This window comes from Neoarius graeffei, chromosome 23 (assembly GCF_027579695.1).
Source record: "Neoarius graeffei isolate fNeoGra1 chromosome 23, fNeoGra1.pri, whole genome shotgun sequence".
Lineage (NCBI taxonomy): Eukaryota > Metazoa > Chordata > Actinopteri > Siluriformes > Ariidae > Neoarius > Neoarius graeffei.
The window spans coordinates 49987172-50014681 of record NC_083591.1 but is presented as its reverse complement, the minus strand read 5'-3'; the positions used below and the strand labels follow the sequence as shown (position 1 = coordinate 50014681).

Genomic DNA, 27510 nt, shown 5'->3' with positions numbered 1-27510 from the left:
AAAGTGTCCTCATGCCATTCGCATGGATGATCGTCAAACGTTATTTATTGACTACCAAAATGTAGCCATCACCAGCAAAGAAACTTTGTAAAAGAGATTGAGATTCATTTACCTTTCTGACTCGACTAAATATTAGATTCACTGTGTTCAAATTCAAACGCATGCTGCATACTGTGCAAAAGTCTTATGCCCCCATTTTTTTTCCCATACAAACTGTTGGATTTCTATTTTATGACTCCTTTTCTTTTATCGAGTCAGTACAAAAAACATTTGCGTTCCAAACATTCGTTTCCAGCACAAAATTAAATGTTCCAGAAAAAAGGTTTGTATCTGAGCAGCATATTACAGAAGCGAGCACTTTTCAGATTAAAAAAGAAAACATAACGAAGGCTACTGGGTTTTGGTGCAAAATTAAGAAGCGAGTGTGACCGTGTCCGGAAGAAGTGTGGCTGGTTCTGCAAGATGCTCAGTAAAACCTACAGCTCATTTCCTTATGAAACTGCACTCATTATACCTGAGACTACTATTTTTAATTTATTATTTTTTTTTTTTTTAAAGCAGAGTCGTCTCGCACCAAATACTGACTTTTCCATTTGTTATGGCTTATAGCTTACTGGTTTTTTTAATAGTATCTCTTTAATGTTCAAACATTTTCATTACTTTTAAGCCGTTTTTGGTCAACAGCATTTCTTTACATTTGCCTAAAACTTTTGCACAGTACTGTATTCACCTTCAAATTTAATATTTCATATCGTACTTAAGTAGTTTATTGAAAATAATTTAGTACTGAAGCTCAAGCATAGTTATAGTGGTTGGACCTTCACTTTCATTGAATGATGAATTCCAAATTACTCTTATGTTTACTCAAGTAAAGAATTAGTGTAATTTATAACAACTCCAACTAAAAAAAAAAAAAAACTATAAATGGTGGATCTGTCGTGTGATATATATTTTTAATGCATTTTATGTCCTACATCTTATGAACTACTGAATGATTTGCTTCTGGTCCGCTTAATGCAAGTTTCTGAGATTGCGATCACTGCATCATCTAACCTCAGGCAGCTAAAACATGGTTCTCTCTGTCTCGTCTCATCACTGCTGTTTAAGGGTTGTCTTTTCTTTGCTGCTAATCAATATGTAATATGAGAACAAAGAGCTCTAAAAGAAAGAAATTGAGAGATGGGGTTGTCATCGATTTGACACTTTATGTTCACAAGGACTAATGTGCAACGAGCAAGCATGTTTCAGAAGCTTCAGGTGTTCCACTCATGGTGAATCTGTTATACAACAGCCTTTCTCATGAAAAATGGACCAGTGGTGCTGGGTTACCATTCTTTTTTCAATGTTTGCTTATCAAAACTAATAACCCTCAGCTTGATTTCCATCATATAAACCATTTGGAAAGTAATTTGATGTTTGGAATGGCATCATAGTTTATTAAAGTTGGTTCTGTAAATTCGGTCATCGGTGAACTTAATACTGTAATTTAGTTCTCTGTAGCTGATGTTGCATATTTCTAGTTTTGTGCAAACGTTCCAAAAATAAATTTCAAGATGTTTTTATGCGAGAGAGATTTGATCTGGACAATCAATATCACACACTCTAAAAGATCTGGGCCATTTACCCATCTGCTTAGCTCTGTTAGATCTCTTTATAGAACATAGGACCTTTAACTATTATAATGAGGACTGCAAAATTATCAATAAATAATAAGGTATAAAATAGACAGTGGCTAGATCACTTCTTAGCCAGAAACTTGAAAGATGTCTGACACCACTTACCCACCTCCCAATGTTGATGCCAGTGTCAACTTTACATAATACCAACAAGGATACTTGAAAAATGAGATGAAAATAATTAATAGTAGGAAGTAATAGTCAGCATGCCTCAATCAAAAGTGCTGTTTTTAATTTTCCTTGCTCCTTATGTTTGTACTACTTATGAGGCTGCCCTTCACAAGCACGACATGCTGTGTTCAGGCTGGTTTACATTGTGTAATAACAGTGGTCTTGTCCCACACTGTATGAGCTGATGCAAATAAAATCTTGGTCATATGTTCATGTTCTGCAAGACTCTATACAATCCTCCCATGATGGTCCTCCCATGATGGTCCTACGATTTGATAAAGTGAAAACGTTCAACTATAAGTGACCTTAAGATACACAACATGGCAGCAATTGGATTCTATTGGTCCAAAAGTTTCTGACACACTGCTAGAACTTGTTAATCAGCTGTCTTTTGGTTGCAAACTGGCTGATGGGTACATCGTATTAAGTGATCTGGGACCACCAGTTTTTAACTCGCAACCACAAGCTCATGATGGGTTGTACCATGTGATGCAGCTTTTAGCATAAACGAAGCAAGAGTTGGTGAGGCGCTCGGGTTATATGCCTAATGGTTTGAAAAATCTGGCTCATAACTTTGATTTTTGAGCTCAGAATTTGAACAACTACTTGGATGGGAAATATTTTGTGAATGAAGTGCTCTAATTTCACACACGTGAGGAAATAGGATTGTGAATCAGCATTATATGAAGGCTGTGATTGAAAAGAATGGAGTCAAATGGAATAAAGTTGCAGTTCCAAAATGGGCTAGGACTTAGAGATCCATATTTGGGAGTAACTTGATCATAATTTATCAAGAAACTGCTGACTTCCTCTGGAAGAAGTAACTCAGTCTAATGTTTTTCTTTGAGAGGAGAAAGCTGACCTTTTCTCATAATTTCTAATTAATAAAAGTGCAATTGACTCTTTGGGTTATTACTCTGAATTGCCCTGTAATTGTATGTTTCACAAAGCACCCTAGTTTATCTAGTTTTCACAGTGCATTTTACAAATGGTGTTTACATCAATCTGTTTGGGGGGGGAACCTAGCTATCCTTTCAGTGTAATTGTCTGCATATGGATTTTTACTACATTTTCAGATGTTTCCCTACTTTGAGATTGCACCCCACCCACTAAACCCTGCATTATTAAGGAACAGACATGCATTATTTATCTGAAAATGATTTCAAGTTGTGGTAGTGATGGATTGCCTTAACACCTCAAGATCACCATTTTATTCATCTCTCCTGTACTCTGAGGTGTCTTGATTTCTCAAGTCATTGAATGCTGCTGTTCATCATGCTCTTAGTCCTGGCTGAGATCTGGGGAAGTGCGGGTCACAGTTACCATGCGTTCCTGATTGCCTTGAGTCCTCCTCAGGCTGGTGTATAGTCGTTCATCTAGACTGCTCACCAGTTTATCAGATGGACTGGGATCCACTATACTGTGCACATAGCCTTTGTCCTTATCCATGTGATACCTGTTATCTGGAATTTGAATGCTTGTGTTCCACTGGCTGTTACCCGTCTTTACAGGACTGGGGTCTGTGACCAACCATCTGTGTATCTCTGTGGCATGCCCCGCACTCCCACAACCCTGCAGTATCCCGGAGTCTGCCATGGTGCTGTCCATTGAGGGTGTGGAAAACAAGAGGTTAGGATCCTCCTGGTACTTGACCACAGGACTACTGTTGTTGCTGCTGTTGTTGGAGTTGTCTTCAGGAGCTGGACCAGAGCCCTGTGCTTCGGGTGATTCAGTGCCTTCACTGGCTGCTCCCTCGCTGGCCTCCTCATCTGCAGCACTAGCAATACGTGGTAAGGTGCTGTGGTATCGTGTATCGAGTGGGTAGTTGGCACTGTCTCCCCTCCGCAGTGCATAACTGCGCTGTCTCTCCAGGGATGGTGAGTAGCGAGCAGCTCCGGGGTCGCTGTACTGCTTGGTGCGTTGCCACTGCTTGCGCAGGTGGATTCGTGAGCGATGTCTGTGCCGCAGAGAAGGTGAACCCTGCTGGTCAAACTGTGGATCATGGCGCAGGAATTCATTAAATAGGGCCTCTGTCTTCTCATCAATGCTATAGTCTCTGCGACGAAAGCGTGGCCTGGGTTTGGTTTCTGCCTGTATTTCTGGTGCGTCTCTGAGTGAGCTGCATGGCTCCCCCTGGGCTATGGTACTGGGACCCTCTGGCTCTATGCTAATGCTGCTTTCTGAACCTTCATCTTCCAACTCTTCTTTGAACAGCCTAGTCTCAAAACTTTCACACACCGTCCCCTTGCGGCCAGCGTTTGTAAAGAACCGGCGTCGTTCTGATGCTGTCTTGCCAGACGTGCTTCCGAACAGCCGAAGTTCCTCTGGTGCTTTGCAAGGAGCCTCAATGGAAGCATATCCACTGTCCATTTGCAGAAGCTTCCTGCTTCCAGCTTCACTGTCGCTACCTCTCTCGGAGTCCACACTGTCCCTGCCATTCCTTCTGCCACTAACCTCCCTGGCCATATCATCATACGGAAGCTCACCATCCCCATCGATCTCATCATCTATGTCTTGTGATTGGTAACTATGCATACCTGTTCTGGAGGCACCAAGCCCCCCTAGTGAACAGACACTGTCAGCATCACTACGTGTGGAATCTCGGTCATTGCTGCTCAGGTCAGAGGAAGCATACTGTTCTAGTGATGCTCGTAGGCTCCAGATGTCCCGGTACATGTTGGGCTGCTCCAGGCTTTCGTGTCTGTTTACCAAATCAAATTCGGAGGCTCCTTCAGCACTAGGCTCTTCACCTCCTGTTGCTCCTAGTATTTCATTATTATCTCCATTCTCTTCCACTTCTTCCCCTTGAGGCCTGATGGGTTCTAGTAACTTGTGTGCTGTTTGAGTCCTGCTGTCTTCAGCCCTTGGACTTGCTTCCAATACAGCCTTTACCTCTAACCTACAGGGTGTCAAAATCAAAGCAAATAGGACCAGAGTCATAAGTCTTTAGTCACGCAACATTTAGGCAGTCAACCCTAGCAGCCTTTTGGCTCTATCATTGTGTATACCTTTTCTTTGGATTGGAATTGCACCCAAAACCACTTGTAGGAAATGAAGAACCTGATTTTGTTCTCACAAGGACTAACAAAACATTTCATTTCCAGACCTTATATTTCTGTCTGCAGCATGTGGTGAGAATATTGTGAAATAATGCAGAAGACATGCTGACTATCCTTAAGTGCTTTGAACAAACAGATTCTTTTTGTAGTGCACAAGGTAAAGGATGCAGGTAGACCTGAGGTAACGGAGTAGAACAAAGTACCATACCTCCTGAGTTGGGCTGGTGGGGGTGGACAGCCTGTAGTTGACGACTCCAAAGAACCAGCAGAGAGTCGTCTTGGGGGATCAGCTTGTGGCTGAGGGGGTTTGGCGTGCAACAAAAAATCACTTCCTCCACCTAGTCCTGGCTGCTGGATGTCATCCTCTCCTGGTTCAAGAGTTTCACTTGCTGCTCTCTGTCTTTGAAATGCTCGCCTCCTTGGAGAACCTGAGAGAAGGGAAGAAGACAAAAGAATGGAAGGAAGGAGCTTTAAAGATGTATTATGTAAGATTTGGTTCATTTTATTCAGGATTATCTCTTTCTAACAGTTAAGTAAGTGGGTTAGATGATTGACATTGCGTGTGGGTTTTTTTTTTTTTTTTAACTTGAGCCTATCCTCCCCTTTCCCATGTACACAACGCTCCACTCCCAGTGGCATTGTGTCTATAAAATTACTAACGGGAGGCCTAACCAAACACAAACAAGCATTTTAGTCTGGAAGTCAATTTTCCACATTTTTCTCAGCCACAAAATACTTTTGTCCTGATTTGAAAGAAAGTATGTACACAATGCACCAAAAGACAGAGGTCACCAAGTCTGGGCTGTGTGGTCAAACCATGCTCGTGTGCTCCAGTTATAACGGTATATAATTGGATCTAGGCCTCATTATGAGGAAATGAACATGCCACACTTGCTGACCTTTTGCATCAGGTGAAGGATAACAAAATTATTACATCATTAATTAAGCAGGCAGAAGATCTTCATCTTCCCCTGTTCGGTCTCCAGCCACTTCTGAGCTCTCATTCAGCCTTCACTAAGCTACTTTAAACAACACACTTATTGATCTGGGATTGGTCTCCAATGGCCTGTTAATTAAGCCCTACATGGTGCTTAAAACCATGTCTTTCCTGTAGCTGTCATGTGTTGCTCAAGAACATCATGACTAAAACAAATCATCATTGAACTTCATAGCCAACATTTTACTTCTTCCCAGTTCCCAGAAAAGTTCCAAAGTGAACACGTGTTGCCAGGCAAAACAAAACCTCGCCCAGTAGCACTTGGGATGAATATGCAGGAAGATATCGTGGGGGGGAAAAATTCTCTCTCATATATATATATATATATATATATATATATATATATATATATATATATATATATATATAAATAAATAAAATATATTGGGCGCATGTAGCTACTGCTTATAAATGAAATTTTGATACCAGCACTGCTGTTTTTTTTTTTTTTTTTTTTAACTCTGAGGCAGTAGCCACAAAAATGAACAATTTAAAAATCACAGAAGTAAAATGTACCAAGTGTCTGTACTTTTATATTATTCTACTCTTACCTCTTTAGTTTTTGAAACTGAAACCTCCAAACCGAGGCTGACACACATGCTGTCACCATGAAAAACTCTTATTTCCTGGAAATGGCCCAGTGATGGAGCTCAGTGGAACGCACTTTTCCTCTAATAAGCATAAACATGTCCGAAAGTGATTTCTTTAGTTTAGTCCATTTATTTCGAATGGTGAACCGAACTGTATACGCTCACTGGCCATTTTAATCGGAACACCTGTATGCGCAGTGCGTGATTGTTACACTCTTGCATTCTTCCAGCACGATGACGTAGTGGCTAGCGCCTGTATATGAGGCAGTAGCCACAAAAACAATTTTGGCTTTTTTTGGTGACCTTGACTGGATGACCCTCAAAATGTTGGAGGTTCTATTTGAGACCAATGCCCATCTATCCTGAAAGTTTCATGAAGATTGATCCAGCCGTTTTCCCGTAATATCATTAACAAGAAAACAGAAACCCAACCGAAAACAATACTTCGCCCCGCTTACTCCGTAGCGGACGAGGTAATTAAATGTTCTGGGTTGCTGAGTTCAGATGGTTCTTTAGCTATCGGTTCCTTCCTACCTGAATCCTAGAGTACCATGCCTTGCATTGTCTAATCATTTCCCTTCTTTTGTGTTTTTTGTTTTTCACTAAACAACGAATAACTGTGCACTCTAGTGGACCTCCAGGCACAGATATGTGAAATGGTGGCAGGGAGGGAACAAATTGAAATAATAATCTCACTTCAAGCCAAACAAAATCTGGATTTGATTTCCATCAAAAATGCTTATTCTGATTTAATGACCTGGTAAATATGCTCTGCTTGCTCCTCACCTCTCATGTCCAGACTGGCTGCTCTGTTACTGCTGTCCAGCTTCCACTTTTTGATGGTGAAATAGGGACTGGCTCCCTCCAGACTTGCATGCCGCCTGAGTCGGGATAGGAAGTGCAGCATTGAGCCCTGCCCTGAAGATGAGCTGCCGCCTCCTTCTCCAGATGTTCCATATGCTCCTATCACTTGGGAGGATCCAGGGTCATCCTCCATCTTTAAACCAGCACTTCCCATTGCCTCAATCTGAGAAAGAGTCAGATGCTAAACAAGCAGGAGCTTAGCCAGCATATTTAAATCAATTTCTAATCAAGGACAGGTTTATCTGGTGGTTTTTCATCATGGCTTTTGTAAGAACTAACTTTTGATTTCTAGGAAGGTGAAATATGGTTGATAAAATGGGTCTGCCAACACAGTACAACATTTTATGCTAAGGTTTTATGGTTGACTGAATGACGGGGTGTGATGACATGAGTCCTGAGGCAGTGGTGGCTCATGAGTAATGTAGTATGTTCGATGTTGAGTGGTAAGATCTGAAAAGGTTCTTGATTTTTCCTATACATGTTCTTGCCAATGATTTGAAGCTGAATTAGAGACAGTTTTGGAACATTGTGTTCTCCGGGTGATTTCAGCGTTTGAGCGTATCGGTTACTTACTGTCCTTGATCGAGGTGGTTCAGAGCTTCCTTCACTTGTGCTGGAAATAAAGCTGGTGTCCAGAACAGAGTTTAGTGCATCTCCAGGCAGTGCACCACTTGGGCTCTGGCTCCTCCAGGGCACTTGAGATTCAGGTAGGGTGCCCTCACCAAGCTACAGACACACAGCCATACCAAACTTAAGTATTTCATGGTGTATCATGTGTACAGTGCCTTGCAAAAGTATTCATACCCTTTGAACTTTTTCACATTTTTCCACCTTACAACCACGAACTTAAAAGTTTGAGATTTTATGTGATAGACCAGCACAGAGTAGCACATAATTGTGAAGTGAAACAAAAATGATAAATGGTCTTCAAAATTTTAAACAAGTAAAAATCTGAAAAATGTGGTGTGCATTAGTATTCAGCCCCCTGTACTCTGATACCTCTAAATACAATCCAGTGCAATCAATTGCCTTCAGAAGTCATCTCATTCGTTAAGAGTCCTACTGTGTGTAATTTACTATCCGCGTAAATACACTTGTTCTGTGAAGGCCTCAGTGGTTTGTTAGAGAACACTGAAGAACAAACAGCATCATGAAGACCAAAGAACTCACCAGACAGGTCAGGGATAAAGTTCTGGAGAAGTTTAAAGCAGGGTTAGGTTATAAAAAAATATCCCAAGCTCTGAACATCTCAAGAAGCACTGTTCAATCCATCGTTCAAAAATGGAAAAAGTATGGCACAACTGCAAACCTACCAAGACATGGCCGTCCACCTAAACTGACAGAGCGAGCAAGGAGAGCACTGGTCAGAGAAGCAGCCAAGAGGCCCATGATCACTCTGGAGGAGCTGCAGAAATCCACAGCTCAGGTGGGAGAATCTGTGCACAGGACAACTACGTCGTACACTCCACAAATCTGGCCTTTTTTGGAAGAGTGGCAAGAAGAAAGCCATTGTTGAAAGACAGGCATAAGAAGCCATGTAGGGGACACAGCAAACATGTGGAAGAAGGTGCTTTGGTCAGATGAGACCAAAGTTGAACTTTTTGGCCTAAATGCAAAGTGCTATGTGTGGTGGAAAACTAACACTGCTCATCACCCTGCACACACCATCCCCACTGTGAAACATGGTGGTGGCAGCATCATGCTATGGGGATGCTTTTCTTCAGCAGGGACAGGGAAGCTGGTCAGAGTTGATGGGAAGATGGATGGAGCTAAATACAGGGCAGTCCTGGAAGAAAACCTGTTGGAGGCTGCAAAAGACTTGAGACTGGGAAGGAGATTCACCTTCCAGCAAGACAATGACCCTAAACATACAGCCAGAGCTACAATGGAATGGTTTAGATCAAAGAATATTCATGTGTTAGAATGGCCCAGTCAAAGTCCAGACCTAAATCCCATTGAGCATCTGTGGCAAGACTTGAAAATTGCTGTTCACAGACGCTCTCCCATCCAATCTGGCTGAGCTTGAGCTATTTTGCAAAGAAGAATGGGCAAAAATTTCAGTGTCTAGATGTGCAAAGCTGGTAGAGACATACCACAAAAGACTTGCAGCTGTAATTGCAGCAAAAGGTGGCTCTACAAAGTATTGACGCAGGGGGGCTGAATACTAATGCACATCACATTTTTCAGATTTTTATTTGTTTAAAATTTTGAAGACCATTTTTGTTTCACTTCACAATTATGTGTTGGTCTATCACATAAAATCTCAATAAACAACTTTTAAGTTCGTGGTTGTAAGGTGGAAAAATGTGAAAAAGTTCAAGGGGTATGAATACTTTTGCAAGGCACTGTAACACACAGCAGTCTGGTCTTAAATGAAAGGCCATTCATTGCTGGAGTAAGACCAGAAAGGTCAGTAAAAATAGTCATCCATTCCTCCAAGATGTACAGTATGTAAATAGATGTTATTTTGAACTTCAAAATGGTTTTCGGATGACGTGTACTATGTGCATGACCTGAGAGCAAGAGTGTATACGTATTACCTGAAATATAGACAGAGACGGTTTGTGTTGCAACTGTTCTCGCAAGCTGATGCTGTTCTCAGGTGAGTCACACTCCATGATGGTCAGGATGTTCATTGCTGGAGGTGAAATGTGTAAGTGGGTCAGACGAGCTTTCTTCAAGTGGTGGAAATCACCTTCTGTAAGAGTATACCTGACCAGAGCGAAAGAGAACAAGTGTCCAACAGATGCTGACTGGTTAGGCTGTCTGAAGGATTTTTGACCTGAATTTGAATTTCTTCTTGTAAACCTAGTTGTAAGTACTAATTCAAAATCTGCAAAATTTCACAGTTGTAGAGAAAATTGAAAGACTAAAGCCACAGTGAGAGTTATGATAAACAAGGGCACATGCCAAGTCTGTTGTGAGTCATATCTTAAGCACATATGCTTACAAGAAGTTTTGGATTCCCCATAACAACCCACAGCATGAGTTTCTATTTGCACTTTACTGGAAATCAGCAGCCAAGCTCGCTCTACATCCTCTACATTTTAAAATAAGATTGCTTTGCTTTTAAAATGTACCAACGACTAGGCAGCACAAAGAAAATGAAATCCGTGGGAGCCATCCGACTGGAAATGAACACTGCTTTGTTTAGAGGTGCCGACGTCTATGGTTTATCCCTAGATTTTATGTATGGTTTATCCCAAGATTTTACCCCTTGCAACAGTGATGTGGGAGCAAAATGAAAACTGCTTCAGTTGAGAGATGGGAAAAGCAGATGTCATACTAAAGACAATTCACTGAAGGGGAAATGATGCAGTTGCTTCTGGTAGTGATTACTTTCCCTTTGTGCTGACGTTTATCTGAGTGATATTCATGAGCCTCAGTATTGTGAGCCAGAAGAAACCAAGTGAGTAGGACTGTTGTGTTTTTGGTCTGTAAAAAATTAAATGGTGGTCACCTAAACTTTTGACTTGCTGCTTTAATTTTTTTTTCTTCTCCCCCGAAAGAAAATAATTGCTGTCTCCTCCACTGATGTACACTTGGGTTTTGGTGATCAAAGTTCTCTCTCTCATCTCTCCCTGACAGAATTTTTTTTTTATAAGCAATATTGGCATCTCTGCTACGCTACACCAGGTTTGTGGAAATGAAACGAACATTTTATATAAACTTTGTCTGCAGTTTTGATAGAAAACAACCTACACCACTCAACCCCACCTATTATATTCCCTGACCTTCGGCCTTTCTCCTGGTGGTTCTTGCTCTGCTCGTAGATGGCCGTCTCATTGAAGGAGACCCGCCGGCCTGTGTACACTGAGGGCTGGAAACGCTCTGTGTTCTCATCGCCGTGACAGCTGGAGGTGGACAGCGTGTCTGTGCTTTCCATCCTAATGGTGATGTCTGTTTAAAGAAACATGGAACAGCTTGCATAAATATTCTGTATATATTAGATATACTAAATTTAAGAATGCTGCTCTAGAACCAGCTTTCACCTTCCTGTGCAATCATATTTAGTGTATTAGGAAGGGAAAAACAAACACTAGACCACTATTGGAGCTGATACTTGCAAGACCCCAAAATTGAAGCACTGGAAGTGTCAATTTCTTAAAACATTCTTGGTCGGTTAATTACCTTGAGTAGGTTGACTCTCTTCCACATATGTGGTGTTGGTTTTCTCCAAGTCATCGCTGGCCCTAAGAAATTATGGAAAAGAACTGTAGAAATGTGCTTCATGACCAGTGCATGACTAGCAGTATATGACCTATTGATCAACCATAACATTCAAAACCACTGCCAGGTGAAGTGAATAACATTCACCTTGTTAAGGCACCTGTCAAGGGGTGGAATATATTAGGCAGCAAGTGAACAGGCAGTTCTTGAAGTTGATGTGTTGGAAGCAGGAAAAATGGGCAAGCGCAAGGATCGGAGTGACCTTTTTTTTTTTTTTTTTAAAAACAAGGGATACATTGTGATGGCTAGATGGCTGGGTCTGAGCATCTCCAAAAAGGCAGGTCTTGTGGTGTGTTCCTGGTATGCAGTAGTTAGTACCTACCAAAAGTGGTCCAAGGAAGAACAACTGGTGGACCAGTGACAGGGTCGTGGGTGCCCAAGGTGCAATGATGTGCATGGGGAGTGAAGGCTAGTCTGTCTGAATCCACAGAAGAGCTACTGTAGTACAAATAATAATAATTGATTTATATAGCACCTTTCTCAAAACCCAAGGTCACTTTTTACAATTATAAGGAAAAAAAAAAAAGTCCACCAAATAGAGGTCAGGATGTCATTCCAATGGTGTAGCAGCCACAGTCCCACCAGAAGGTGCACGAAAACAAGTCCGACACCGCCAGCACAGCCGCTGCGACACCACCGAGCAACATCGCTCGGAACATCACGCCAAACACTAAAGCACTGCTGCACAAAGCACTGGACAACCATGATGTTAAAATGAGCAACGAGCTCACTGCAGTCCATAGCTAGGAGCACAGGCATCATCCACGGCAAACCAAGGCCTGGAGGAAACTGACGCCCAAAACTGGGTCTGGAGCTACACCACAACAAATTGATGAAATGAGTTCATTCTGGCTATGATGGAAAGGTGACCAAAAAAAACCAGTGCATCACAGTTTGCTGTATGTGGAGCTGTGTAGCCGCTGACCAGTCCATGGCGATACTGATCCCTGTCCACCACTAGAGCATGTGAGCATCAGACCTGGACTAGGAAACAATGGAAAAAGGTGGCCTGGTCTGATGGATCACATTTTTTTTTTTTTTTTTTTACATCATGTGGACAGCTGGATGCATGTACATGATTTTATTTAGGGAAGAGATGGTACTTGGATGCATTGAGAAGAAGGTAAGCTGTTATAGGCAGTGTGATGCTCTGGGAAACCTCACGTCCTGGTATACATGTGGATGTTACTTTGAGACACATCACCTGCCTATAAACATTGTCACAGACTAAGTACATTCCTTCATGGCAATTGTATTCCCTAATGGCAATTGACTACTTCATGTACCCATAATGCTTTGCGCCTTTGGGCGGTAACCAGGCACTATATTTGTTTGCTAAGTCAGATAATCTCAGTAATTTCTTCGAATTCGCATGGGGGGGGGGGACAACTTTTCCTGATTGAAAGTTTTATAGAATACCTAAAGAAGCTAAGCATCAAGAAGTGTGGTTAGACAGAATTCCCTGTCAAAATTTTACACCGACAGACCACACGCAACTGTTCTGCCCACTTCAGTGGTGGAGTAAAGTCTGATGATCCAAGTCATGAAGCCTACAACCTCTGTCTTTTGTGTTTAGTCATAAAAACTGAAAAAACGAAAAACCAGGACAAGTCAAAGAACTGAAAAGGACAACTTTTACTTGAAGGATCAAAGTGCAAACGATATAGTGTAAGCAGGGCTCTCAAGCCTCACGCATTGAGAGTGAGACACGCATTTCAACGAGTTCACACGCTCGCACGCCACACATGGCATTTCTCACTCTGAGCTTCTCCAATAACCACACAGAAATTCCTTCAAGCTATCTACAACCGCCACAGCCGTAGGTCACAGCGCTCCTGGGGCGAGTTCAACCGCTGCAACGGTTTGCTACGTTTTTCTAATTGTTCCTTATTGATTGGCCGAAACGTGCACCGTTCTGCAACTGTGTTGAAACGTTTCATGTGTCCTGAACCCGCCCCTGTGCTCGGAGCAGCATCAGCCAATCAGAAAATAGATTGTTCTGTTGTCGGGGAGACGTGAGTTTCAGCTCCAAGCGTGTGCTGCACCTGCAAAATTGTGAGTGAACTAGAGAATTGAAAGAACTGGAGAACTGTCGGGACTCAGGACCATCAGGTAATAACTTAATTTATATCAATATTTACTGAGTTACTTTGTAGTTTTACTCTATAGACCAATATTTCTGGTCTACACCTTGTTCAGTATCGAAAACCTGTCCATTTCAAGCTATCGTAGATAACTGTCTAACTAGCAAGCGAGATGTAAACCAGCTAAAATAGCATACTGTGCTGACGACGATTTAAATGTTCGTTTAGTCAAAGACTGTTTTTCTGGTGATTATAGAATGAATAACTTTGGTTAAGTCGCCTAGGAGCTGTCATAAACAGAGAGGCGTTTTTCACTCATAAACACGGCAACGAGATGTTATTAAAAAAAATATCGCGTCCACATGGGCAACGGATCAGTAAAATATCAGGTACATATGGCAACGCAACGCTTGCTGAAAACTATGCAATACACATGCCACACCTCTAAGGGCGCTGTAAGACGGTCCCTTCGGAGACACCGGAACAATAGAAGAAGTAGGATGCATGCGCATAAACTATTATGCGCGAGACTTCATATTAGCCATAAAGTCAGAAAAATCTGTTTGTAAAATTACATTATAATGGCCAAATACAGTGAAAAGTATTTTTCCAGTCTCACCTGTGAAAGGTAATCCCATGTGATCTCGTTTGGACGGCAAACCTGTTGGTACAGTTAAACGCAGCACATGAATGAGGCATCTTTATTCTCCGCTTTGACCTATCGAATATGGCGGCGAGGATGACGTATGATTCTACGTGGAAGGCGGCGTCTTTAATGGTCCGGAATAAATTGAATGCTACACGTTGATGGATTAATTTGTTCTTCTACGCCCTTTTTGAGGAATGTATTGTAGGACTTAAACCAACATCTGAAGAGGTGAGATCGCTCCTTTTTTTTCCCTATTTTTGCTGGCGGGATTGACTCTGCCCTAAGGACTATTCTCTCTCTCTCTCTCTCTCTCTCTCTCTCTCACTTTGCACCATTGCACAATAAATATTCACAGTGAAAATATTTTGTAAGTGCGTTTCATGAACCAAGTTATAGGATTTGTTGACAACTCGCATTGAGTTCGTTACACTTCTACCTGGCGTGAAGCACATGTGGTTGTGACGTCATCGTAAACAAATCCGTTCTACTCATCCAGACGACTTCGCAACGGCGCCGTTGCCAGATCTTTCCACTCTGGAACCCGTTCTCAAAAGATTTCATTTTGGGGCACCCAGAACGCCGGTGCCGTGTGGACGCCAGGCCGAAACACTAAACGATTTTATCAGATTCACCTGAATCCGTTGCCGTGTGGACAGGGCCTCAATCTGCTCAAAGGAAGGTCAGTTTTATAGCTTCTCTAAAGAGCTAAACTGTTTTCAGCTGTGCTAACATGATTGTACAAGGGTTTTCTAATCATCCATTAGCCTTCTGAGGCAATGAGCAAACACATTGTACCATTAGAACACTGGAGTGAGAGTTGCTGGAAATGGGCCTCTATACACCTATGGAGATATTGCACCAAAAACCAGACATTTGCAGCTAGAATAGTCATTTACCACATTAGCAATGTATAGAGTGGATTTCTGATTAGTTTAAAGTGATCATTGAAAAGAACAGTGCTTTTCTTTCAAAAATAAGGACATTTCAAAGTGACCCCGAACTTTTGAACGGTAGTGTAATTTGAAATGCAAATGTTTATGCACAATAAATAACAAAACATCTCATCTCATTATCTCTAGCCGCTTTATCCTTCTACAGGGTCGCAGGCAAGCTGGAGCCTATCCCAGCTGACTACGGGCGAAAGGCAGGGTACACCCTGGACAAGTCGCCAAGTCATCACAGGGCTGACACATAGACACACAACCATTCACACTCACATTCACACCTACGGTCAATTTAGAGTCACCAGTTAACCTAACCTGCATGTCTTTGGACTGTGGGGGAAACCGGAGCACCCGGAGGAAACCCACGTGGACACGGGGAGAACATGCAAACTCCACACAGAAAGGCCCTCGCCGGCCCCGGGGCTCGAACCCAGGACCTTCTTGCTGTGAGGCGACAGCGCTAACCACTACACCACCGTGCCGAGAACAAAACATATTTTACTGTATTATTTGTTATAGAATAAACAGTGTAATTGATCTCATCAAATTTGTTCTTTTTTTAAGCAGCTGGGTTGATGGGACACTGGGAGGGAGGGAGGGTCGATGGGACACTAGGAGGGACCCCTCCACCCCACCAAAAAAAAAAAATCTCACTCCGAGCAAACTTCAAAACTTGAGAGCCCTGGTGTAAGTTTGCATGTACTTCCCCTTTTAGTGTTTCTGTAGGTAGACCGAATGTAGTATTTGACCCTGTAGCCCTAACAGCTTCCTCTAACAGCCCAAAGATTGTCATAATCTGGTAACACATAAGCACGAGGAAAATCAGAGTGAAGGAAATCATTTTAACGTAAAAAATAAATCTGACAGTTCTGCTGTGTTTACAGTACTTACTTGACTGAGTAAATTCCGTGCTTGTGTTCTCATGCACGAAGCGTTTTGTATTTTCTTACCGCTTTCTCGTCGTAACCAGCACCCAGCAAAGACTATTTCACTGTGGGTTCTTCTGTGATGAGTGTCAATCTTTCGAAGCTCTTCTGCAGGTAAGTAATTGTTAGAACACCTGTGTTGACGGACGAAGGAAGCTGCTAACGGTCACCCAAAGTAGAGATGTTCAAAGCGTTCAATACGATATTTACAAGCACTTTTTTTTTTTTACTGGTTGATTTCTCAAAGTCAACAAAAAAAGGCTTTGCAGAATTAGTTAAGCTTTGGTTTAATTAGTTTTGACACTTCTTTGAAGGTTTTATGGAGATTTAAATTCAAAAGATTAGTGTGTGATGCTGTGTTTTTGTTTATATTTTGGTTACCCCTGAAGGCACAAAGCATTATGGGTAATGTGAAAGTAGTCAATGGCCTCTTTCAGAAGGATAATGCACTCTCTGACACTGCAGAAATTGTTGAGGAATGGTTTGAGGAACATGAGAGTTCAAGCTGTTGACTAGGCGTCCAAATTCCCCAGATCTCAGTCCGATTGAGCTGTGGGATGTTCTGGACAAACAAATCTGATCCACGGAGGCCCTACATCACAATTTGCAGAACTTAAGATGGTCGCAGCAGCTCCTTTGGTGCTAAATACCACGGCACACCTTCAGAGCTCTTGTGGAATTGATGTCTCGATGGGTTGGAGCCGTTTTGGCAGCACAAGGGGGACCTACACAATATTAAAGGACATGGATTTTTTTCTGGGTATAATTATGTATAAAGGACATAAGAAATGCCATCTAAATCACTGCAGGGCGTCAAAAATGTGAAAATCATCACATTATTCAACTTTTTTATACATCAGCGTAAAACAATGATTCGTTAATTAGCTAAGCGGTCACGTGACCCGTGACGTCACAAAAACTTTTCAAGGAGCCAGCGCTTGGGAATCTAATGTAAACAGGTTACCGAAATGGACACCATCGACAGTGACATTCCCGATGTTTCACAGAGATGTGAAGTTAGACCCTATCAATTCGAACCGATAGCTGGAAATTCACATGAACATGGATCTTGTCTTTACTCTGACGGGTCAGATGATTCTGAGAGTGAGAGTTCATTCAATCCCCATGAAACTGAAAGCGGTCGGCTGGATAACACTTCCTGGTAAGTTAAAACAATTCTGCTCAAAGGCTAATGATCTGTTGAAAGAAGTATTATTTTTGTATCGTACATTGAAAGTTCATCATAGATCTAGCTAAAGTCCGTTGCAAGCTAGGTTTTTTTTTTTGCTGATATTTTTCGAGATTGATTGAGATACAATGCTTCCAGAGTCCGAGATGAAAACATTCAAAATGGCGAAACGAGTCAGAATTATGATAATCAATAATTGATACACCCAAAATTATAATACTAATCCTTACTGCATGAGGCCCATGGTAAAACCACACTTCCAGGAGGGGCTGCCGTCTGCCTCCCAAGCCGGCCGAGAGCGCTCCTCGTCGGGCACGGCCAAGCGGGCGAATGCCCTGGTCCGTCCGCCCTGTCTAAAAAATAATGGTACAACTCCGAGTGAAGGTATCAATGCACTGTCGAAGCGCGCAGAAGGTGTTAGTACACCTGTCATTATAGTGCGGACTTTCTATAGCATAGAAAATCGCCACGTTTCAATTTGTGTAACTGAACTTTGTTTCATATCACTGGTCATATAAACCTATGTAAACAGGAAAAACGCGGAAGAGTTTGGTCGCATCTAACTACAGCCCCAAAAAATACCATTGGCCATGCTGAGCCTAGCTACATTGCTAACAGGAGTGACAGCGCGTCTGACTGACTGGGAGGTCGCAATACACCATGATGTTCAATGTACGTTAAACACTCTAAAAACGAAACAATTTTCTTGTCATCCAAGACACAAAAACTATTTTGTCGCATTCGTCGTCATCACGATTCACACTTCTCCATTCATCTACCCGCTTGTGCTGTACCCGAAAGTTTTTGTGACGTATGATCACGTGACAGCGGCTCTTCCGGTTGTAAAATATGCATATCGGAGCTCGAGCAGAAATGCCATATAATCATCACGAATATAACGATTTTGCTGAATTTAATAGATAATTTTGTATTTGTTGATGCAATTATTTCATATTTTTAATGGAAAGAAACTGATATAGCGTGCATTTATGTTTCATGTCCCATGTCCTTTAAGCAGGTGGTTTTAATGTTATGGCTGATTGGTGTATGTGCATACGTAATTAGTGCAAAAATTTGCACTCCCCTTTTTTTTTTTTAAATATAAAACAAGGCACAGCTGTTACTATTGAGAGGATCCAAAGGATCTGAAAGTGGTTTGCAAAGGCAGAGGAACAAGAAGACAATATAACATTCAGTAAACGAGTTAAACTGATGCTGTTTGCTTTTTTCCTTTATTAATATCTTAAAATGTTTTTATATTTCACCAAACACTTCCAGAAATGCATTCATAATCCAGTTGAAGCTAAAGTCTGCCATGCGAGTTATTTCCGGTTAGCTTGAAATGCATATAACGGTGTTTATGCTCTCTCTGTCAGGTCTGTCAGGACAGGTTTCCTTTGCTCATAAACACTCCGTCACATCAGCTTCAGCCATACAAGGGCTAAATCGGATTGCCTGTCCATGCATGACAAACAATGAAGGCATACAGGGTTCCTGGTCTGTGATTCAGTTCAGCTCATGACGACTTGCAGCAGCTGGGCTTTGATTTCTCCCTTGGTTTGAAAGGCAGGTTTATTTTCACTGTATGTATTGGATGGGTATTTCTTGAACATCAAAAGAGCCTTGTGATTTTGGCATAATGGTGCACCTGCTCGCGTTGGAAACAGGCACATGCGTAGGTTAAGGGATCTATTTGTGGAGTGCTCATGATCATGTTTGGTTACACAATCTGTCTGCTTGCAACGTGGGAGACCAAAATCTGAAAATCTCTCTGCTGAAATTTGCACTGTAAGATCAGGAGCACTCACCTCGAGTAGCGGCGGCCACTTTGACAGCAGCGATGGCAGAAGATGAGGAGAACAGAAAGCAGAACCAGCGTTCCTCCAGCAAAAACGCACAGCATCACCAACAGCAGCACATAATTATCCGGCCTGGCTGATGCCACTGGCACATCCTACACACACAGTTTGTCATGAATTTTAAAATTACAGATTCAAGGGCATAAAAGGGACACAAACCTGATGAGGCACAATGAGGATGAAGGTTTCTGCCACCCCCACACACAGTTTCCCCTGTTGTCCTTGATACCATAGAACAAGATAATACAGTGCCAATCTATCAGTGTGTTTATTCAACTCTCATCCTGTAACGGCACCAGTGTGTGTGTGTGAGAGAGAGAGAACTCTATATCTTATTAGAGACCAAACTTTGCAGTATTTTTATTTTTTTTTAAACAAAAACACTAAAAGAGCCAAAAGGTTTCATTTTGATTACTGAGGTGAAAGTAGGTGTAGACGTGGCATTAATTGGTTGCATTAATAATAATGTCAATGGAAGGTCCACACAAGGGTAGTATTAAAAAACCCGTGTGTGTGAGCGAGGGGAGGGAAGCAGCTGTGCGGTCTAAAGTTGGTTGATCACATGCGTTCCTGGCATCAGCAGGGTCAACAGCAGAAACTGGAGAAAACTGCAGCATGACCAGTGTTTTTTCTGAATAGGCCGCAGTCAAAAGCTGAAAATGAGCCTAGAAATGGAGTTTCGTTCCAAGAATTCGGGCACTACCTAACTTTTGGTTTTTCTGAGACTCAAGTGAATGAAGAATCATATTTAAAAAGTTCTCCATGAAAAAACCTGCAGTGTTTGAGAAAATGATCCCCCAAGTCGTCGATCTAGCGAAAAAAATTGACAATTTGGGGTCTATATCTCTTTTTGAGATTGAGATACTGGCCTCTTCTGCCCCTCGGACCTGCTTGATCCATCCTGGTGCCCTGTGTCTGGTCGGAGTTTTATCGCACCGCTCCTGTGAAGGACGGCCCCATGAGTACAGTTGAGGGTTATACCTGTTAAAACTGTTAATATTATAGTCAGGCTGTCTGTTGTTGCCCAAATGAGGATGGGTTCCCTTTTGAGTCTGGTTCCTCTCGAGGTTTCTTCCTCATGTCGTCTGAGGGAGTTTTTCCTTGCCACCGTCGCCACAGGCTTGCTCATTGGGGATAGATTAGGGATAAAATTAGCTCATGTTTTAAGTCGTTCAAATTCTGTAAAGCTGCTTTGCGACAATGTTTATTGTTAAAAGCGCTATACAAATAAATTTGATTTGATTTTGATGGTGCATATCTTTTTTTAATATAAAACGCACAGCATTGATTTTTTTCTGTGGCCATTACCAATCCCACCATGTATACATCCTGTGAATACGAGTCAATTATCTTTAACCAAATAAAAGATACACAAAGTGTAATACGGCACTTCATCAAGATTGAGCAGGATAAACTTCACTCTCTATGCAACTCATTTTTTCCAGGCCAAATTTTTTGAATATCTCTTGAAACCAATGTCAATCCGTTAATTCAGAAAGATAACTAGCATTTGAAATTAAGTATTCATTGAATAAAGGTTAATTGTAGTTATAACTTGTGAACCGAAATTAAATCTCATTCCACATTTCAGTAGGACTGATGGTCTAGACTATAAGATTTCTTACAGAAACGCTTTAAAATCAGATTCTAAAAAAAGAACTATGAAAAAAAAAGTTTGCCATAAGATTTCAAATATGAAACATAAAAACTTTAATGATTTTATCAAATTAATTTTGCCTCAAGAACCAAAGTTCGAATAGTACAATATTAGCAATACCAGTATATAGTAGGCCTGACACACAATATTTAACAAAATAATATACTTCTCTGGCTGGATGCAAAAATTACAAATTAAGAATTTCTTTAAAAAGATGGTTTGCTATCATTATAGGCCTATCATAGAAACACAATATCATCATCTTGTTAATTTAATGTATTAAGTTCATATACACAATGACCAAATTGCTTTTAAAAATGTTCAAATTAAGAGAGGTGGAATAGGTATTAGATTTTAAATATACACAGTATAACAATTTACAATGAAAACAAGAGAGAATAACAATATCTTAAACAAAACAATCTACATGTAAACTAGCCACTGGAATATGTACAGTGGTGCTTGAAAGTTTGTGAACCCTTTAGAATGTTCTATATTTCTGCATAAATATGACCTAAAACATCATCAGATTTTCACACAAGTCCTAAAAATAGGTAAAGAGAACCCAGTTAAACAAATAAGACAAAAATATTATACTGGGTCATTTATTTATTGAGGAAAATGATCCAATATTACATATCTGTGAGTGGCAAAAGTATGTGACCCTTTGCTTTCAGTATCTGGTGTGACCCCCTTGTGCAGCAATAACGGCAACTAAATGTTTCCGGTAACTGTTGATCAGTCCTGCACACCGGCTTGGAGGAATTTTAGCCCATTCCTCCGTACAGAACAGCTTTAACTCTGGGATGTTGGTGGGTTTCCTCACATGAACTGCTCGCTTCAGGTCCTTCCAACATTTCGATTGGATTAAGGTCAGGACTTTGACTTGGCCATTCCAAAAGATTAACTTTATTCTTCTTTAACCATTCTTTGGTAGAACGACTTGTGTGCTTAGGGTCGTTGTCTTGCTGCATGACCCACCTTCTCTTGAGATTCAGTTCATGGACAGATGTCCTGACATTTGCCTTTAGAATTCGCTGGTATAATTCAGAATTCATTGTTCCATCAACGATGGCAAGCCGTCCTGGCCCAGATGCAGCAAAACAGGCCCAAACCATGATACTACCACCACCATGTTTCACAGATGGGATAAGGTTCTTTTGCTGGAATGCAGTGTTTTCCTTTCTCCAAACATAACGCTTCTCATTTAAACCAAAAAGTTTGATTTTGGTCTCATCCGCCCACAACATTTTTCAATATCCTTCTGGCTTGTCCATGTGATCTTTAGCAAACTGCAGATGAGCAGCAATGTTCTTTTTGGAGAGCAGTAACTTTCTCCTTGCAACCCTGCCATGCACACTATTGTTGTTCAGTGTTCTCCTGATGGTGGACTCATGAACATTAACATTAGCCAATGTGAGAGAGGCCTTCAGTTGCTTAGAAGTTACCCTGGGGTCCTTTGTGACCTTGCCGACTATTACATGCCTTGCTCTTGGAGTGATCTTTGTTGGTTGACCACTCCTAGGGAGGGTAACAATGGTCTTGAATTTCCTCCATTTGTACACAATCTGTCTGACTGTGGATTGGTGGAGTCCAAACTCTTTAGATATGGTTTTGTAACCTTTTCCAGCCTGATGAGCATCAACAACGCTTTTTCTGAGGTCCTCAGAAATCTCCTTTGTTCATGCCATGATACACTTCCACAAACGTGTGTTGTGAAGATCAGACTTTGATAGATCCCTGTTCTTTAAATACAACAGGGTGCCCACTCACACCTGATTGTCATCCCATTGATTGAAAACACCTGACTCTAATTTCACCTTCAAATTAACTGCTAATCCTCAAGGTTCACATACTTTTGCCACTCACAGATATGTAATATTGGATCATTTTCCTCAATAAATAAATGACCCAGTATAATATTTTTGTCTTATTTGTTTAACTGGGTTCTCTTTACCTATTTTTAGGACTTGTGTGAAAATCTGATGATGTTTTAGGTCCTATTTATGCAGAAATATAGAAAATTCTAAAGGGTTCACAAACTTTCAAGCACCACTGTGTGTGTTCAAATGTCAAAATCACTGTCATCACTATCCGATAGATTTTCATCCATGCCAAGTGTCTCCTCTGGTGATACATCAGATCTGTCACAGTTCTCACAGTCTGAACACTTACAAAGGTCTGTGCAAGCCAATTTTGCCTTGTAGCAAGAGCACCGTCCACCAGTGCAAGCACTCGATTTACAAGCACAGTGGAGAGATTCCAGGATAGCCTTAGGAGCAGGGTCCTTGGTCATCCAAACAATGTCCAGATCACAATCCCTTACCTTCCAACCATATCCATCTGGACTAGGAGCACTGATGACTGGTTGAAGAGCTCTTTTATGTACTGCAGACTGGTAGTTAGATCGCTTAAAGTGTCACTCGCCATGCTTGTTTACAAGTGTGAACTCGCTGCGCAATGATTGACCTACTTAGTTGGGGCAACCCAATTAGGCTTGCTCTGATTGGCCGAGCCGTTACTGGTAGCCTCATAACGACTGAATCGGGAACCTTACGCGCTTGAAGAAAGTTCGCTTCTTAATATAATTTCTTTGATTAACTATAGGATTTCAAGTGGAGAACTTTTTATATACGATTCTTGTGGGTATAAGTAATGTCATGATGTGTTTGAAATGTAGTGCCCCAATTCTCGGAACGGGATTGAACGATAGCGCGTTCTGACAGCGGCCTAGAACTTTTAGTGAATCCTCTTTGGGCTTCTACCAAATCCCTATCCACTTCCCCACCCTATTACTCCACTGCCATCATACCTGCTTTGGCAGATGTTCCTTGGCATGTCTCATTTTTATAATCTAAGGACATACTCTGAGGTCCTAAACTACCGTTATGTGTCACTTGGATGCTGCCTTTAAGAGTAGCTTCAGTACAGTATGTACACCATATGACCAAAAGTTTGTGGACACCTGGCTATCACACCCATATGTGCAATATGAACATCCACTAACCTCTACTCTTATAGGAAGGCTATCTACTAGATTTTGGAGTGTGGCTTTGGGGATTTGCCCGTTAGTGAGGTCAGGCAAGGAAGTCTGGGGTGCAGTCAGTGTTTCAATTCATCCTAAAGGTGGTCAGTGGGGCTGAGGTCAGGGCTCTGCACAGGCCACTTGAGATATTCTGCTCCAAACTTGGCATACTGTGTCTTTTGTAGCGCTCACTTTATGCCCAGAGGCATGGTCATGCTGGAACAGGTTTGGGCCTCATTGTTTCAGTGAAGTGAAATTGTAATGCTGTAGCATACAAAGACATTCGATACAATTATGTATTTCCACGTTTGTGCCAACAGTTTGAGGAAGAACCATGTACTGCTGTGAAGACCAGGTGTCCACATACTTTTGGCCATATAGTGTGTGTGTGTGTGTGTGTCTCACCTGTAATGTACATAAATTTGAATTTAAAGATAGACTGCCTTTCAGATTTTTTTCAAGTGTAGGTCATAAAAATAATTTTCCCCAACACCCAGTTGTTTTTGTTTAATGGACCGAAAGCTACTGAATTTGAATCACAGACTTCCAATTTTATGTTTTTTAAAAATGGAACAGTTAATGAATTTCGAGCCATGTGGCCCTAAATTCTCTATTTTTTCCTGCTTCAATATGACCCAGTTCAAGATACTACATCATGCATGACGTGGTGGGCTTTCCCCGTTCGCGCAAGGCATTGTGGGATATAAATTTGAAACCGGAGAGAAAAATGGAGGACGTGAGTGTGCGAATGAAACAGGAAAGACCAACTACACTAATGGAAAGTGAGAAGAAAAGACACAGGACCAAACTAATAAATATCGGCGGTCAGCGAGCACCTCGCTGAACAAAATGCTGAAACTGTCAGTGCACGGTCAAAGGTAAATCTGCGCATGCGCGCGCGTACACGGACTTCCTCTGTCTGCTTGACTGCCCAAGGCGAGCGATTTCATGCACATTATTTGCTCAGGAATCCCTTCAAATTAAATAACTTCCCAGCTACAGAATGGCCTGATGTTCTGTGAGATATTACAGAAATAAACATAAATCACAATGACCAAATTTCAGAGGGAACTAAATTTCACCGATTTTATGAAGTCCAAAGGCCATCTCGCTTTAAGGACCATTGTCATAGCTTGAATTAGCTTTTATTGCAAAGCTGTAAAGGTGCATCACCTGCATGTTCCTAGATTCAGTATACATACTAAAGATGTACACCTGAGGGATAGTGACAAGGAAAGATTCATTCATTCATCTAAAGTAACTGCTTTATCGTGGTCAGAGTCGAGGTGGATCCGAAGTCTGTCCCAGGAATGGTGGGTGCAAGATGATAATACACCCTTGTTTGGATGTCTGGTCAACGCAAGGCAGACGCACTCACTGTATTTCTCATCTTATCTCATCTCATTATCTCTAGTCGCTTTATCCTGTTCTACAGGGTCGCAGGCAAGCTGGAGCCTATCCCAGCTGATTACGGGCGAAAGGCGGGGTACACCCTGGACAAGTCGCCAGGTCATCACAGGGCTGACACATAGACACAGACAACCATTCACATTCACACCTACGGTCAATTTAGAGTCACCAGTTAATCTAACCTGCATGTCTTTGGACTGTGGGGGAAACCGGAGCACCTGGAGGAAACCCACGCAGACACGGGGAGAACATGCAAACTCCGCACAGAAAGGCCCTCGCCGGCCACGGGGCTCGAACCCGGACCTTCTTGCTGTGAGGTGACAGCACTAACCACTACACCACCGTGCCGCCCACTGTATTTCTTTTAAACACTATAATCTACCTGTAACGAAGGGGATCGGTTACATGAAATGTAACTGTATTCATCCTAATTAGCAGAGAGAGTATTCAAAATAACTCCCACCCCACCACATTAGGCTAATGATCTTTGCACAAAACTGGTCCCTTAGTGTTTTAAAGGCAGATATTTGCCAGTAGAAGATAAAGACTCGTGGACAGAAAACATATTAGCAATGCTATGATCCTGAGGTTTTAATCAGCAGTGAAATCTTCTGTCTATATGCAGTTGACTGTGAAAGTTTGCATCCCTGAGGGATCCCGCAACAGAAACGTGTTCATGCTACTTTTGGGAGATCACAATTTCGAATCCCAACAATGCCACAGTCATCCATGGCTGGGATCTCTGGGAGAGAGGGATGTCATACTTCTGAATGACAACAATGTTAGCCAATTGTGGGCATCTGCAAGCTAATGTATACCCAAGAATACAGATCTCTCTTTCCTCTGAATGTGATACTCTGCCCTGTGACGCAACATGAGCAGTGGTTCATAAAACGTGGTTGGTTGGCTTCATGTGTGTCTTTGAATAAGCAAGTGTTCACCTTCACCCTCCCTGATTGGTATCGGAGAGCTGGCTGGTGGGTGGGAGTTGATAGGTTACCAAATTGGGAAGAAAATGGAAAGAATTGGCATCTTCCATGGTTTTTAAATATAAAATAAAAATCACAAATATCACAGCTAAGGATCCAAAGCTGCCTAAAATATCTGAGAGAGGTTATTAAGGCAATGGGTGGGCATACAAAAATATTCATCACATCTACAACTGATGCAGATTTGTTTATTTTTCTATTAACATTTTTAACATGCGCTATTTGACTACTTGCATTTCCTTTACGTCTCTACATAAAGAGATGGTCTGGGGTTTTAAACAGACGTTCTATCGACAATACTTGTTTTATAATTTCACATTTCAGCTACAAACCCACAGAAAATCGAAGCACTGAATCTGTATGCCAGTAAATCTGTTGTCTGCTGTTCACATCGCAAAAAAGATGCAGTAATACAGTGGTATGCAAAAGTTTGGGCACCCCTGGAAAATTGCTGTTACTGTGAACAGTTAAGCAAGTCGAAGATGAAATGATCTCCAAAAGGCATAAAGTTAAAGGTGACCCATTCCCTTTATATTTTAAGCAAAAACTATTTTTTTATTTTCATCTTTTACATTTTCAAAATGACAAAAAAGGAGAAGGGCCCGAAGCAAAAGTTTGGGCACCCTGCATGGTTAGTACCTAGTAACATCCCCTTTGGCAAGTATCACAGCTTGTAAACACTTTTTGTAGCCAGCTAATAATCTTTCAGTTCTTACCTGGGGGATTTTCACACATTCGTCTTTGCAAAAGGCTTCCAGTTCTACAAGTTTCTTGGGCTGTCTTGCATGCACTGCTCTTTTGAGATCTATCCACAGATTTTCAATGATGTTTAGGTCAGGGGACTGTGAGGGCCCGGGCAAAACCTTCAGCTTGTGCCTCTTGAGGTATTCCATTGTAGATTTTGAAGTGTGTTTTGGATCATCGTCTTATTGTAGGACCCGTCCTCTTTTTAACTTCAACTTTTTTACAGATGGTGTGATGTTTGCTTCCAGAATTTGCTGGTATTTATTTGAATCCATGCTTCCCTCGACCAATGAAATGTGCCCTGTGCCACTGGCTGCAACACAACCCCAAAGCATGATCGATCCACACCCATGCTTCAGAGTTGGAGAGGTGTTCTTTTCCTCCAAACATACCTTTGCACATTGTGGCCAAAAAGTTCTATTTTGATTTCATCAGTCCACAGGACTT

The 27510-nt window shown here is 41.6% G+C and overlaps 1 protein-coding gene across 1 annotated transcript in view; it reads right to left on the bottom strand.

Annotated features, from left to right (window-relative positions):
- Positions 1-933: 933 nt before the first annotated feature.
- LOC132871816 (voltage-dependent calcium channel beta subunit-associated regulatory protein) overlaps positions 934-27510 on the bottom strand; it is a 51298-nt gene continuing 24721 nt past the window's right edge. Inside the window, exons 3-10 of the mRNA XM_060906338.1 lie at positions 19188-19333; positions 11489-11550; positions 11092-11257; positions 9898-10069; positions 7931-8083; positions 7280-7520; positions 5115-5334; positions 934-4746 (exon numbers count right to left, since the gene is read on the bottom strand). Of these exons, the coding sequence (XP_060762321.1) occupies positions 3129-4746; positions 5115-5334; positions 7280-7520; positions 7931-8083; positions 9898-10069; positions 11092-11257; positions 11489-11550; positions 19188-19333 (2778 nt within the window). The 3' untranslated portion in view covers positions 934-3128. The remainder of the gene's footprint in view (positions 4747-5114; positions 5335-7279; positions 7521-7930; positions 8084-9897; positions 10070-11091; positions 11258-11488; positions 11551-19187; positions 19334-27510) is intronic.